Source organism: Phoca vitulina, unplaced genomic scaffold, assembly GCF_004348235.1.
Source record: "Phoca vitulina isolate PV1807 unplaced genomic scaffold, GSC_HSeal_1.0 scaffold25, whole genome shotgun sequence".
Taxonomy (NCBI): Eukaryota; Metazoa; Chordata; class Mammalia; order Carnivora; family Phocidae; genus Phoca; species Phoca vitulina.
The window spans coordinates 17819166-17835292 of NW_022589728.1; the positions used below are offsets into that span (position 1 = coordinate 17819166).

At 36.4% G+C, this 16127-nt stretch overlaps 1 protein-coding gene across 3 annotated transcripts in view; it reads left to right on the top strand.

The window, feature by feature from the left end:
- The window catches only part of SGK3 (serum/glucocorticoid regulated kinase family member 3), a 139816-nt gene that overhangs the window by 104358 nt on the left and 19331 nt on the right, over positions 1–16127 (top strand). For all 3 annotated transcript variants that reach the window (XM_032421543.1, XM_032421542.1, XM_032421544.1), the window contains 6 exons: positions 1251–1308; positions 8054–8137; positions 8249–8380; positions 12040–12152; positions 12248–12284; positions 12871–12957. In XM_032421543.1, coding sequence (XP_032277434.1) covers positions 1251–1308; positions 8054–8137; positions 8249–8380; positions 12040–12152; positions 12248–12284; positions 12871–12957 — 511 coding nt within the window. The remainder of the gene's footprint in view (positions 1–1250; positions 1309–8053; positions 8138–8248; positions 8381–12039; positions 12153–12247; positions 12285–12870; positions 12958–16127) is intronic.

Genomic DNA, 16127 nt, shown 5'->3' on the forward strand with positions numbered 1-16127 from the left:
GATCAGGCAGCACAGAAACAGAAGCTCGCTTTCAGTTAGGATGTATCACCACCAGTTAACAGTGGGGCCTGGGTATTGCCTGAGTTAGCCTATTTACTATGTTTGAGGAATTTGCATGATTGTTCGCTATTACGTTTGTTTAAAAAAATTATTTCAGTATCTCAGCATATCATTCAAGAACAAAATAACTAGTCCAAAGAGCAGATTCTTGAAGAAGAAAAACACCTGAACTTAGTTAAGTATTTATCTCCCTAATCTTTACCTGTTATTATTTAACCTAGACCTGGTGTTACTCTCATGTTTGAATTGACCATTTATCTCAGTAATGAATTAAAGGAAATTTAAAATCTAGTAGGTTAAATGTCTGCCTTTGGCTCAGGTCATGATCTCAGGCTACTGGAATCGAGGCCTGTGTCCTGCTCCCTTCTCAGTGGGGAGTCTGCTTCTCCCTCTCTTTGCTTCTCCTTCCTGCTCATGCTCACTCTCTCTCTCTCTCAAATAAGTAAAATCTTTAAAAAAAATTAAGGAAATTTGAAATCTAAATGGAGTCATTCTCCTCTCCCTAGTCCAACTTAGGATTCAGACTGTGTTGAAGGAAAAAGCTCTTCTGGCTGCTTAGGCTCCACTTTCTGCTGCCCTGTGCTTTTGTCTATCTACAGTCAATGTTGTTTTCACACGGCAGGGTGAAATAAAAGGACAAAATTAGTATTCCCTCTGGTTTCTCTACTGGGTTTTCTGCATTACCATCTATGAGAATAAGCAGAGAGGTCTTTTATCTGTAATGTACAATAAGTTATATTACATGTCCGAAGAATTGCCGGATAAGGTAGTCCTTGGAATATATTACTAATTTATATAGTTGTTCAGTGCCCTCATTAACAGCATTGGTGAGGTTTATGATTAATAAAATTGGTTTAAATAGAAGCTACATTGATTTCAAAACAATATACAGGTACACATATGTCCTTTTCTCCCAAAGAGACTATTACTGAAATCCCTCTTAAGCAGAACTTAACAAGGCTTAAATAAAATTTTAAAATGTCTTATCAGCAAGTAGATGTTTACTGCTATTCATCATTACCTATTTTATATTCAAGATGAGACACTGTCATTGTGAAAGCTGGAGTCTTCATGCTAAAATGTTTTGTGCCCAGCATTTTCTTAGTAGAGTGAGGTGCTAAGAAATGTTTAAAAGTTAACATCTTTCCAATTTCTAGGAGGCTAATTGTTGTCGTTGTTCATTTTTTCAGTGCTAAACCAACAGACTTTGATTTCCTGAAAGTTATTGGAAAAGGCAGCTTTGGCAAGGTAAGAGTGTTTTTATTTTGCCATTCAGTAAATAAATACTTAAGGAATGCATGCCTTATATATTCCAGGCTGCAGGACTTGTTGGTATGCAGGATATGGAGTTACGATGCTTTCTCTACCTTCAAAATACTTAGGGAGTTAAGGCGTTTACTCAAATTTTAACATAAAATTCATTTGTTGGAGTATTTGTTGAGCACCTATCATGTCCAAGCAGTGTACTGGGTTCTGGTTAGTTAGAGAGTATTGAACAAAACTGACACAGTTACTACCTTTGTGATGCTTGCAACCTAGTAGGGGAAATAGCCAATTAAAAATATGCAGTCATGGGGCGCCTAGGTGGCTCAGTCGTTAAGCATCTGCCTTCGGCTCAGGTCATGATCCCGGGGTCCTGGGATCGAGCCCTGCATCGGGCTCCCTGCTTAGCAGAGAGCCTGCTTCTCCTTCTCCCACTCCCCCTGCTTGTGATCCCTCTCTCGCTCGCTCTCTCTCCTTCTGTCAAAATAAATAAATAAAATCTTTAAAAAAAAATATGCAGTCAATAAATAATGAAAAGCAGTAATGGGGACTGTGATGTAAATACAGAATAGAGTGAAGTGATAGAGGACAATAGGCAAGTGGGGGGAAAATTCTTACTCAGATGGGTCGGTCAAGGATGGCTTCTAAAAGAGGTGCTTTTTAAGCTGAAGCTGGAAAGACAAAAATGAGCAACTGTGAAAATAACAGTTGAGGAAGGAAAGGGGTGTTTGAAAACCCTGCTGTTCCTCATACAGTGAGTGTCAGATGAATCACACAACTTGACAGTGTGGCCATACCAAGGAAGGAGAATCTGCTTTAAGGCCAGAAGCATCATAGAGGGAGTTACCAGAATCATTAGATATATTTAAGTGCTTTTTTGCATTACACTTCAATCTGTAATGAAAATAAATATGCATGTGTTTAATTATAGTTTGCTACATTCTGAGCTTTGGGTATCTCTAGTTTGTTTTCTGAGTTCCCTGGATACCAGAAACTGTAACCATACAATTAAATCCATGTGTGTTAATTCAGCACATATATATTGACCACCCACTACATGTGCTAGTACAGCAACAGAAAGAAAGGGATGCTGCACTCAGAATGCTCACAGTGTATTGGGATGTTAGAGATAATCTGTTATTAAAAATAAAAAGCATTGTCTTTTGGAAACTTCCTGTTTAGATCTAGAGTCTGCCAGGAATTGGTTCTTGGATATAGCATGAAGTTGTAGGGTCACAGTTAATTTTTTCCCCTATGAATATCCAACTGATCCCACACAATTTGTTAAAAAGACAGTTCTTTCGCCACTGATCTGCAGAGTAATTTTCATCATTTATTCAGTGTCCATATATGCATGGATCTGCTTCTAGATTTTATGTTTTATATTTCTGTTTCAAGATATTATATATTGTTCCATTAGTCTATTAGACTGTGTAGCGTGATATCCAACAAAACAAGTCCTCCCTCCTTGTTCTTCTTCAAGAGTCTTAGCCCTTTGCGTATCTTTTTAAGTTTTAGAATTAGCATGCCAATTTCCACAAAGTTCTGCTGGATTTTGATTGGGATTGCATTTAATCTGTAGGTCAATTTGGGAAAAATTGTTATTTTACATTACTGAGTCTTCCAATCCACGACCATGGTATATCCCTTTCTTAATTTAGTTCATCTTTAACTTTTCTCAGTAATGTTTTATAGTGTTTTATATAGAGAGTTTTTACACATCTTTAATTAGACTTATTCCTGTGTATTTCATTTTTTATGCTGTTGAAAACTGGTGTTAATTATTGAAGCTAAATATATGCCATTATCTGTATGATACATTGATTCTACTTCTAATTATATATCCAACAGAAATGCATGCACATATGCACTAAGAAAGGCATATGCCAGAATATTCATGGCATTGTTATTCATAAACAATCTAAATGTCTGTCAATTAAAGAGTGGATTAAACTGTGTAATGCAGTTTTTCACAGAACTAATCAAATAATACTAAAATTTATATGGAACCACAAAAGACTCTGAATAGCCAAAGCAATCTTGAAAAAGAAAAACAAGGGGCGCCTGGGTGGCTCAGTCGGTTAAGCGTCTGCCTTCAGCTCAGGTCATGATCCCAGGGTTCTGGGATCGAGCCCCACATCGGGCTCCCTGCTCCACGGGAAGCCTGCTTCTCCCTCTCCCACTCCCCCTTGCTTGTGTTCCCTCTCTCGCTGTGTCTCTCTGTCAAATAAATAAAATCTTAAAAAAAAAAAAAAAAGAAAAAAACAAAACTGGAGGTATCACAATCCAGATGTCAAGATGATAGTGGCACAAAAATAGACACATAAATCAAAGGAACAGAATAGAGAGCCCAGAAATAAACCCACAATTGTATGGTCAATTAATCTTCAACAAAGGAGTCAAGAATACGCAATGGGACCAAGTCTCTTCAACAAATGGTGTTGGGAATACTGGACAGCTACATGCAAAAGAATGAAACTGGACCACGTTCTTACACCATACACAAAAATAAACTCAAAATAGATTAAGACCTAAATGTGAGACTTGAAACCATAAAAATCCTAGAAGAGCCCACAGGCAGTAATTTCTCTGACATCAGCTGGAACAACATTTTTCTAGATATGTCTCCTGAGGAAAGGGAAACAAAAGCAAAAATAAACTATTGAAACTACATCAAAATAAAAAGTCTCCACACAGCAAAGGGAATAATCAACAAAACAGAGACAGCCTACTGAATGGGAGAAGATATTTGCAAATGGCATAGTTGATACAGGGTTATTATCCAGAATAGATAAAGAACTTATACAACTTAACACCAGAAAACCAAGTAATCCAGTTAAAAAATGGGCAGAAGACATGAACAAACTTTTCTCCAAAGAGGACATACAACATCAAAAACTAATGATGTACTACATGTTGGCTAATTGAACATAATAATAATAATAATAATAATAATAATAATAATAAAAGAGGACATACAGATGGCCAACAGACACATGAAAAGATGCTCAGCATCATTCATCATCAGGGAAATGCAAATCAAAACCACAGGGAGATATCACCTTATAGCTATCAGAATGGCTAAAATCAAAAAGTGTTGGTAAGGATGCTGGTAGGGATATGGAGAAGGAGGAACCCTTGTGCACTGTTGGTGGGAATGGAAACTGGTCAGCCACTATGGAAAACAGTATGGAGGTTCCTCAAAAAATTAAAAACAGAACTACCGTATGATCCAGTAATTCTATTAGGTATTTACCCAAAGAATATGAAAACACCAATTCAAATAGATAATATGCACCCCTATGTTTATAACAGCATTATTTACAATAACCAGGATATGGAAACAACCCAAGTGTCCATAGATACACATATACGATGGAATATTACTGAGCTATAAAAAAGAATGAAATCTTGCCATTTACAACAAAATGGGTGAATCTAGAGAGTATAATCCTAAGTGAAATAGGTCAGTCAGAGAGAGACAAATACCATATGATTTCATTCATATGTGAATTTAAGAAACAAAACAAATGAAGAAAGGAAAAAAGACAAACCAAGAAACCCACTCTTAACTATAGAGAATAAACTGATGGTTACCAGAGGGGAAGTGGGTGGGGGGGATGGGTGAAGTAGGTGAAGGGGATTAAGAGTGCACTTACTAAAAAAAAAGTATACTCACCATAATGAACACTGAATAATGTATAGAATTGTTGAATTACTGTATCATACACCTGAAACTAATATAACACTGTATGTTAACTATACTGGAATTAAATTTTTTTAAATTGTGTAATGCATTATTCTGCACAATAATGAAAATATAAAAAGTATGCTACATGCCACAACATGAATGCATATTACATTATTTAGAGTGAAAGAAGTCAGACAGAGACAACTTTATATGATTCTAATTTATATAAAATTCAAAAAAAGACAAAACCTGTGTTACTACAAATTGAGATAATTGAGGAAGACAAAGGATAAGTAGTTTCTGAAATACGGGAGAAGGGAGGCTTCAGGCTACTGATAATTTTTTTTTTAATTTCTTTTTAAAATTTTTATTTAAATTCCAGTTAACATCCAGTGTAATATCAGTTTCAGGTGTACAACTTAGTGATTCAACACTTACATACAACACCTGGTGCTCATCACAAGTGCCCTCCCTATCACCCATTTAACCCGTCCCCCCCCCCCCCAACCCCTCACCCACCTCCCCTGTGATAACAATCAATTTGTTCCCTTTAGTTAAGAGTCTGTTCCTTGGTTTGCCTGTCTCTTTTTTTCCCCTGTGATCTTTTGTTTTGTTCCTTAAATTCACATATGAATGAAATCATATGGTTTTTGTCTTTCTCTGACTTATTTCACTTAGTATAATACTAACTCCAACATGTCATTGCAAACAGCAAGATTTCATTCTTTTTATGGCTGAGTAATATTCCATTATATTTGTAAATACCACATCTTCTTTTTCCATTCATCTATCAATGGACATTTGGTCTTTTTCCATAATTTGGCTATTGTAGATAATGCTGATATAAACAGGATACGTGTATCCCTTCGAATTAGTATTTTTTTATTCTTTGGATAAATGCAAAAATAGAATAGAAAACCCGGAAATGAACCCACAACTATAAGATAATGTTTTATTTTTTGACCTGGACAGTGGTTACATGTGTGTTCATTTTGTAGTAATTTTCTGAGCTGTAATGATTTGTGAGTTATTCTGTATATATGTTACATTTAATAAAAATTTAAAATCTTGCAAAGTGGTTAGAAACCAATAAAGTACAGTAAAACAAAAGCAGAATACACAAAAAGAAAAGTAAACAAATGCAAATCTACAGTGTGTTTGAAAAATAGAAAAAAATACATGATAGACTAAAATAAATAATGGCAATCTAAAATTTATTCTAAACTCTTCTCCATTGAGGGGTCTTAGTTCCATTTTCCTTTTGCCTGTTTGTTTCTTTTTTTAAAGATTTTATTTATTTATTTGACAGAGACACAGTGAGAGAGGGAACACAAGCAGGGGGAGTGGGAGAGGGAGAAGCAGGCCTCCCGCAGAGCGGGGAGCCTGATGCGGGGCTCGATCCCAGGACCCTGGGATCATGACCTGAGCCGAAGGCAGACACTTAACAACTGAGCCACCCACGCGCCCCTGCCTGTTTGTTTCTTAACGATCTGCCTGTTCTCCAAATCTACCAACCTATTGAAAAAATGCTTACTTTAAGGAAATTGGTACCTCCTAATTGCCACATTTGAATTATTTTCTCATAATGTATTGGAAGATGAACCAGTCAAACTAGAGCAGGAAAGGTCAGGCAGGTGGGAGGTGTTGAGAAAAGGAAAAATGTAAGAAGAAAAGATGTTGTATAGAGTCAAATATTGTAGCAAACAAAAGAATGGAAAATGGGGAAAATGCCAACAGTTGATTGAGCACAGGACATTTTTACCCTGAAGATGTTTTGACTCCATCTTGATTAAAAACAAACACTTTTCTTCTAATTAATAGGCTTTATTTTTTAGAACAGCTTAGATTTACAGAAAAATTGAGTAAAGAGAAAATACAGGAAGTTCAGAGAATACCCAAACATCCTCCACTCCACACACAGTGTCCCTATTGTTAATATATTAGCATGGTACATGTGTTCCAGTTAATGAGCCAACATTGATACAAAGTCCATTGTTTATTCAGATTTCCTGCTTTTTACCTGATGTCCTTTTTTTGTTCCAGGATATCATCCACAATACCACATTACATTTGCTTGCCATGTCTCCTTAAGCTTCTCTTAGCTCTAACAGCTTCTCAGACTTTCCTTGTTTTTGAGGACCTTGATGGTTTTGAGAAGTACTAATGGGGTATATTGTAAGATGTCCCTCTATTAGAATTCGTCTGATGTTCTTCTCATGATTAGACTGGGGTTTTAAGTTGTAGCGAGGAAGACAACACCTATAATAGAATATAAAGCCCAGCAGTGTTACCAGTTGCTGTGTCAGATCATCTCAGAAAGCTTTAGGATGTATCATTTAATAGTTACACAACTTGTCAGGCTTCTTGAATCCCTTAAAAAGTTATTTGCAAAACCCTATGTCTGCTTTTTTTCTGGGGCAAGAGCCTCTAAATTTCTTCAGATCCTTGAAAGTGCATACAGCCTAGCCCATTGTAGAAGCTCAGCTCTACATGGTCCTTCTTCCTCTGAATGCTTCTGAATCTAAAACTTAAGAGAAACCTAAATATTAAAACAAAAATGCATTTCAATCACATAGAAACCATTTCCTTCTCTGCTTTTTTTATCAATATCCATGAAGTTGATAGCCTCAGTATTTTCTAAGGACACTCCTTAGGACTCAGGGCTGGTGTGTGCGTGCGTGCACTCAACACACCGCACACACTTGAGGATCTCAAGCAGTATAGATTTTGGGACTTAAATTTAGTAAAAATCTCAAACGTCAGCACATTAAGTGACAAAGAAATGGTACCTGGCTATTCGAGTGATTAACATTCCTTTTCTGTTATTATTTTATTAAAATATCTAAGGAGAAGTAGAATAAAAATAAATTCAGTATTTTTCAGTTTTCAAAACTAAAACATTATCTAGGTCCCTTTTAGACTTTTTGTACGTAATTTATGAATTTACTGACAAGCGAATTATTTTTATCAAAATATTGAAATTTCTAAAAAAAACCAAAATATTGAAATTTCTAATTGCACAATCTGTAACTACAACAGGTTCTTCTTGCAAAACGGAAACTGGATGGAAAATTTTATGCTGTCAAAGTGTTACAGAAAAAAATAGTTCTCAACAGAAAAGAGGTAAAATAAAATAGCATTGTTTCTCCTATATTCACTTTCTCAATTAACAGAATTGTTTTCTGGTATATAATGCAAGTTGATCCTTTACTTTTTTTTTTTTTTTTTTTACAGCAAAAACATATCATGGCTGAACGTAATGTGCTTTTGAAAAATGTGAAACATCCATTTTTGGTTGGATTACATTATTCTTTCCAAACAACTGAAAAGCTTTATTTTGTTCTGGATTTTGTTAATGGAGGGGAGGTGAGTTTTATGATTAGTTTTCTAATGTTGATAATGTTTAGAAAAAATAGAATAAAGTCACAGTTTTTCTTTGCTTAAGAGTTTTTGGAAGGATAGGCCAGCATTAACAGCTATTAGATTCAAGATGCTGGCTAATAAGCACAAAGCAAGATGTAGAGAATTGTAAACAAAGCTCTTAAGCAGCTTATGGTGTGTAGGTGGGAAGATTCATAAAAGAACCTTGGTATGAAGCTACAGACTTCACGGATAATATAGCAAGAATAGTATACTGAAACGTTAGAATAAAACATGATTTGTATTTAGAGAATTATTGTCTCCACAGTTGCATATAAAGATTACTCTAGCCTGTCATTTTCTAAAACGTGCAAACTATAATCAGACGAGATGATCCTCTAATAAAGAGTTCTGTGGTGAAGTCAGTTTGGAAAACGTTTCATGTTCCATCCCATTGGCAATTAACAATATGTTTCTTGGTGATTCACAGTATGTTTCAGCATGTTAAAGACTGAGTTCTGCCAAAGCCAAGATTTCGTTGAAAATATTTTCTTAGCATGCAGTCCCTTTTTGTTTGAGCCAAATCTGTTAATAATACTCCCCAAAACTCTAATCAGAGGGATAGTGAAATACATTTTGGAAAATGCTACTGTCATGATAATAATTATAGTAATAGCTAACATGCATCAAGTATACTTATGTGCCCAGCATTCTGGATCTTTATATGTATTATTTTCACAACAGTCGTGTTATATAAGATAAAGAAACTGAGGCACAGAGAAGCTAGGTAACTTGCTCAAGGCATGTGGTTAATAAGTATTAGAGGCAGGAATTGAACTCAGGCAGTGTGATTCCAGGATTTAGGCAGTTCTCAATCCTCACACCTTTCTAATTTGTTTGATCTCTGATCTGTGAATGTCTCTAAAAATTATTCTCATAGATTGTGTCCTGTCTTTACAAAGGGATCTTTCATCCCCTAGTCCCAGATCAGAGAGAGAGGAAAAGTTATTTCAACCTTAATATAGTATACTTAACTGTAGAATAAAGGAAGATACTGTCTATTCTGCAAACCTGAAAGATGGTCGGACACACCTAGATCATTTGGGGGAAGATCATTAAAAGAATCATCATACAACCCCCTACATCTATATGACAAAAATGCCATATGCCTCCTCAGTGTAGAGGCAAAACTTTGAAGGCTGAAGATTTGAGGTTGTCATTTTATTTTGTGTGTACATGAGTGCTAACATATAATGAGAATTTATTGAGGGCCTGACACTGTGTAATTATTTTTCCTGCATTATTTCAATTAATCATTATAACTCTTTGAGATAAATACTCTTCTAAGGCTCAGAGAGGTTAGGTAACTTTCTCAATGTCACCGTGTTTTCTAGTAAGTGTCAGGTCCTGGATTCAACCTGGACCCGAGTACCAATCTGTGACTTTGAAATGTCCTGCAAGGCATTAACTGCAGATGAGATCCTGTTGCGAGCTTCCTGCTTTGTCTGTGGTTTCTTCATCTTGTTTTAGGACCTTGCTTCTGAGCCCTTTTTATACAGTGATCTCTCATAAACTGAGTAGCAAAGGTGGAAACATGTAGGCTTGTATTCTAAAAGATAGACTTGGCTAAGATAATGGGGAATAAAAAGAATGGAATAGAATGTTGGGGTTGGTGGAGGAGGAGCTGAACGGGGCAGTAGTAGAAGGGCAATAAAGATGAGAAAGGATAGAGAGAGGTAGCAGCATAATTTCATTATGGGTTTCCTGTTATTCTTACTAGTACTGTCCCCCTGACTTTCTTTTTTTGTTAATTTAAATTCAGTTAGGCAACATATAGAACACTGTTAGTTGCAGATGTAGAGTTCAGTAATTCATCAGTTGCATAGTCCCTCTGATTTTCATATAACATTTTAACCTTGACCTGTGTACTTATTTGATATGATACTAGACATTTACACAAGCCCTCCTGAACCTCAGCTTCCTCATTAATTTTCTGCCTCAAACTACTTGGGTAGATTAAATAATACAAACATATAAAGTCCTCAGCATGGTGCCTTTGATTTAGTAAGCAGTGTTAGCTATCATTGATGAATGGTCACGTTTTCATTTGGGGTAGTTTTCATTAATATTATATTGGATAGATGTGATCAGATCAATAAATAGAATATTACAGTAGTATAAGCTAATAAAAGCAATAGTAGGGCTAAACAGGAGGGATTATTCAGAAATGATTAAAAGATAAAAACAGAAGAATTTATTCAATAGTTAGATATAGAGGCTAAGGGTAAAGGAGCAGTCCAGAGGAATCCCAGGCCAGCCTCCATGTCCCTACTCTGTCAGGATCTATTATAACTGATCTTCACCATAACCTTTCAGAAGAGGTTAAGAAAAATTGGGGGACAATTTTTGTAAGTCAGAGAAGTTAAATGAATTGCACACAAAAAGAGAAGAATCAGGATTTGAATCCAAGTCTGATCAGCTTTAAAACCTGACTCTTCTCACTGTACCTTGTTGTGTCCCATGGCTCAGAGGGCTGGGTAGAAAGTGATGTCATTAAAGGATAGAATATAGCCGTAGTAGCAGTAAATCTGTAAAAGAAGACAAGTGGCTCTGTTCTAGACAAGTTGAATTTGTTGGCTTGTGAAATATTCAAGAAAGAGCAGTAGGCAGCAAGTCTTTGCAGGAGAAGCTCCAAGCAGAGGTGTAGGTGGGGTATGTCCACATGAAAGACATCGACATAGAGGTGGTTAAAATCACTGGATGGATTAGGTTACCTGGACAGGGTATCCGGAGAAAGAATAACAGTGGAGAAACTGAGGACAGACACCTCGCTATCCCTGCAGTGTAAGGGGCCGGAAAGGAGCCGATACGGAACTCTCCAGGGAAGGAGAAGCCCTAAGGCGAGATCTTTGTTTTAGAAGCCCGGGAACTTAGAGTAAGGACCTAGGGCAAACTTCGCCCAGGCAGGTAACCTAATGAGTAAAGGACAGGTAGTAAGAAATAAAATACGATTTCAGGAGTATAGGAAATGAACTGGAGAGCCCAGCCGCTGCTCAGCCCTGGCCATTTGCTACCACACTGGAATTTAGGCTTAATGTTGCAGAGCTTCCTTTTTTTTTTTTTTCCTCAGAAGAAACCAAACCTGAATTTTTACCAAAAAATTTCTCCATTTTTAAATGTTACCAGTTAATTTAGATTTTTTCTAAAAACAGTGTTTGGCTCAAACACATTTTATCTGTGGGTTATATTTGGTCTGCCAGCCACTTGTTTCCAATCTCTGAATAGTGGTGTTTTTTTGTTTTGTTTTTCCCAAGTGAAACCACAGTCAAAGGGCTAGTGAGAGACCTTACTGACTCCATGGCAATATCCAGATCATCGGTCTGGGTTGATAATCTTTTCCAGAGGGGTAAGGACACAGCCACACCAGGGATTGAGGAGTAAATGAGAGATGAGCAAGTTCAAGTTAGCAAGGATAGAGAAAGATGTGTGGTTAAAGAGAGAATGATTGCGAGGTGGGGGACACAAAGGAGAGTCACAGTTCTGTGCTTTGGTGCATTTTTATCTCATGTTCAGAGTAAAAAAAATCCTGTTTTTGTATTTATAGAATATATTTGTTTCACTTTGTGTGAATGATCTTAATACCCATTTCTTTTTCCATTTTACAGCTGTTTTTCCACTTACAGAGAGAACGGTCCTTTCCCGAACACAGAGCTAGGTTTTATGCTGCTGAAATTGCCAGTGCATTGGGTTATTTGCACTCCATCAAAATAGTGTACAGGTACATTTTAATGTATTTCTTGTAAAAACGTCTTTTTTTATTACTTTGTTTCAGTTAATACTCAGTTTTGCTTTTCTTTCCTTTTAATTTAATAGAGACTTGAAACCAGAAAATATTCTTTTGGATTCAGTAGTAAGTATTATCTTTTAAAAATCAACCAATTCTCAATTTAATTGTTGTTATGCTTGGTGGAAAAAAGGCAGCCTCAAAGGTTCCACACTGCATCATTCCATTTATGTAACTTCTCCAAATGACAGAACTGTAGAGATGGAAAACAGATGAGTGGTTGCAAGGTGACAGGGACAGTGGGCATAGGAGAGTACAAAAATAAAGGGGTAGCGTGAGTTCCTTAGTTTCTTTGGGGTGATGGATAGTTTTCTATCTTGATGGTAGCAGTAGTTACATAGATCTGCACGTCTCTATTGCATAGAACCACACATACATACACACACACAAATGCATATGTGTGAAAAAAAATAGTGAAAACAATAAAATGGACAGTCTGGTTAACAGTATTCTACCATTCCTGATTTTGATATTTTCTTACAGTTATATAAGATATCAGCATTAGGAAAAGCTGGGTGAGGGGTACACAAAACTCTGTGTACTATTTTTGCAATTTCCTGTGGGTCTATAATTATTTCAAAGTGAAATGGTTTTAAAAATTGTCAGCTTATGCCCATGCGTTGTTTTATCTTACTGCCCCTCTGTTTGTCAGGGACATGTTGTCTTAACAGATTTTGGGCTTTGTAAAGAAGGAATTGCTATATCTGACACGACGACAACATTTTGTGGGACACCAGAGGTAAGAAATATGTTTCTTTTGTTGTTTATATAATCATGTGTAAAATGCAAAAATGAATCACGAAGTGCAAATACAATATTCGAAATCAGAAAAGTAGAATAAAACTCATTTCAGAAAGCTTTTAGCCACTAGTATATATCTGATAATCATCCCTTCAGAACATTTAAAGTTTATTGATAGTATTTTTAATTGTGATTGTAGGCTACCACAGATAACCCAAAAAAGATATAAATTATGCTTATTTGTTTTTATTTTTGTTTTTTTAGATTTTATTTAGATTCAAGTTAGTTAACATGTAGTGTATTATTAGTTTCAGGGGTAGAATTTAGTGAGTCATCAGTTGCGTATAACACCCAATGCGCATTACTCAAGTACCCTCTTTATTTTTTTTTTAATTTTTAAAAGATTTTATTTATTTATTTGACAGAGAGAGAGAGAACACAAGTAGGCAGACTGGCAGACAGAGGGAGAGGGAGAAGCAGGTTCTCCACTGAGCAGGGAGCCCGATGCGGGGCTCGATCCCAGGACTCTGGGATCATGACCTGAGCCGAAGGCAGCCGTTAACCAACTGAGCCACCCAGGCGGCCCAAGTGCCCTCTTTAATGTTCCTCACCCAATTACCCCATCCCACCATATGCTTATTTGTTTTTAATGTTAAAAGTTTACCTTAGACTTTTTAAAGCATTTGATTAGATTTCTGATCCTTTAAAAATCACCAATCAACAACGAAGAATATACTAAAATTGTAATGTTTACACCACTCTAAATATACTAATAGCCTTTGAAGTACACACTTTAGAATGAGTAAATTGCATGGTATGTGAGTATCTAAATAAAAAGCTTTTTTTTTAATAAGCTAAATCAAATATGGCAAAATACTGACATTGCCTATAATTAGTGGCAGCTATATTGGTTTCTGTTTTCTCTTTTTATGTGTGATGAAAATATTTTATAATACAATTAACCATTTATTTAACAGAAGAAAGGAAAGCAATGGATGTGGAGGAAAGAAAACCATAAGTCAGGGCGCTCAGGTGGCTCAGTAGGTTAAGCATCTGCCTTCAGCTCAGGTCATGATCCCAGGGTCCTGGAGTCGAGTCCCACATCAGGCTCCCTGCTCAGCAGAGAGTCTGCTTCTCCCTCTGCCTGCCATTCCCCCTGCTTGTGCTCTCTCGCTCGCTCTCTGTCAAATAAATAAATAAAATCTTAAAAAAAAAAAGAAAAAGAAAACCACAAGTCAGAATTAATCAGAACATCTCATCCTCTACTCATGTTAGCTAGCAGAAAATGTAACCTTCCATTTGAGACAATAATAATAATCTTTACAAGTTATGTTAAAGCCTTGTTATTCTCCCTACACACACACACACACACACACACACACACACACACACACATTTCGTTTATTTTAAACTATCCTAATTTTAATATATTTATAGTGATCTTAGAAGCCAGGTAGTATCTCATCTTTTTTTTTTTTTTTTTTTTAAAGATTTTATTTATTTATTTGACAGAGACAGAGACAGAGAGAGGGAACACAAGCACGGGGAGTGGGAGAGGGAGAAGCAGGCTTCCCCCAGAGCAGGGAGCCTGATGCAGGGCTCAATCCTAGGACCCTGGGATCATGACCTGAGCGAAGGCAGATGCTTAACGACTGAGCCACCCAGGCGCCCCGTATTTCATCTTTTTTGTAGAGTAATTGCAAATATCATGATGAAATGTGTGATAAAATGGCTCATATGAGACTTTTAATCAATGTCAGAAAAGTTAAAAATAATTAAAAGTAAAAATACTTTGAAATGTTTTTTTCTTTCCTTCCTTTTTCTAATCCACCCCTAGCTCTTAGATATATTTGTAACCATTCTAGTTTGGTTTGTGTATGAAGAAGCATTTTTTTTGTGAGTGTATATTGAGTTTTTTGAATATGGATACATTTTTATGTAAATTATATCTCCTTTAAATTGAATTTTTTTAAATTTTTATTTCTTATTTAAATTCAATTAACTAACCTATAATGTATTATTAATTTCAGAGGTAGAGTTCAGTGATTCATCAGTCTTACATAATACCCGGTGCTCATTACATCATGTGCCCTCCATAATGTTCATCACCCGGTTACCCCATCCCCCCCACCCCCTTCCCTCCAGCAACTCTCAGTTTGTTTCCTATGATTAAGAGTCTCTTATGGTTTATCTCCCTCTCTGATTTCTTCTTGTTTTATTTTTTCCTCTCTTCCCCTCTGATCTTCTGTTTTGTTTCTTAAATTCCATGTATGTGTGAGATCATATGATAACTGTCTTTCTCTGAGTGACTTATTTCGCTTACCATGATACCCTCTAGTTCTATCCACATCGTTGCAAATGGCAAGATTTCATTTTTTTGATGACTGAGTAGTATTCCATTGAATATATATACATCACATCTTTATCCATTCATCTGTCAATGGACATCTGGGCTCTTTCCATAGTTTGGCTATTGTGGACAGTGTTGCTATAAACATTGGGGTGCAGGTGCCCCTTCGGATCACTGCCTTTGTATCTTTGGGGTAAATACCCAGTAGTGCAATTGCTGGGTCGTAGGGTAGCTCTATTTTCAACGTTTTGAGGAACCTCCATACTGTTTTCCGGAGTGACTGCACCACCTTACATTCCCGTCAGCAGTGTATGAGGGTTCCCCTTTCTCCACATCCTCACCAAAATCTGTCATTTCCTGAGTGGTTAATTTTAGCCATTCTGACTGGTGTGAGGTGGTATCTCATTGTGGTTTTGATTTGTATTTCCCTAATGCTGAGTGATGTGGAACATTTCTTTCATGTGTCTGTTGGCCATTTGGATGTCTTCTTTGGAGAAATGTCTGTTCATGTCTTCTTCCCATTTCTTGATTGGATTATTTGTTCTTTGGGCATTGAATTTGATAAGTGCTTTATAGATTTTGGATACTAGCCCTTTATCTGATATGTCATTTGCAAATATCTTCTCCCATTCTGTTGGTTGTCTTTTGGTTTTGTCGACCGTTTACTTTGCTGTGCAAAAGCTTTTTATCTTGATGAAGTCCCAAAAGTTCATTTTTACTTTTGTTTCCCTTGCCTGTGGAGATGTGTCTAGCAAGACGTTGCTACAGCCGAGGTCACAGAAGTTGCTGCCTGTGTTCTCCTCTGGGATCTTGATGGA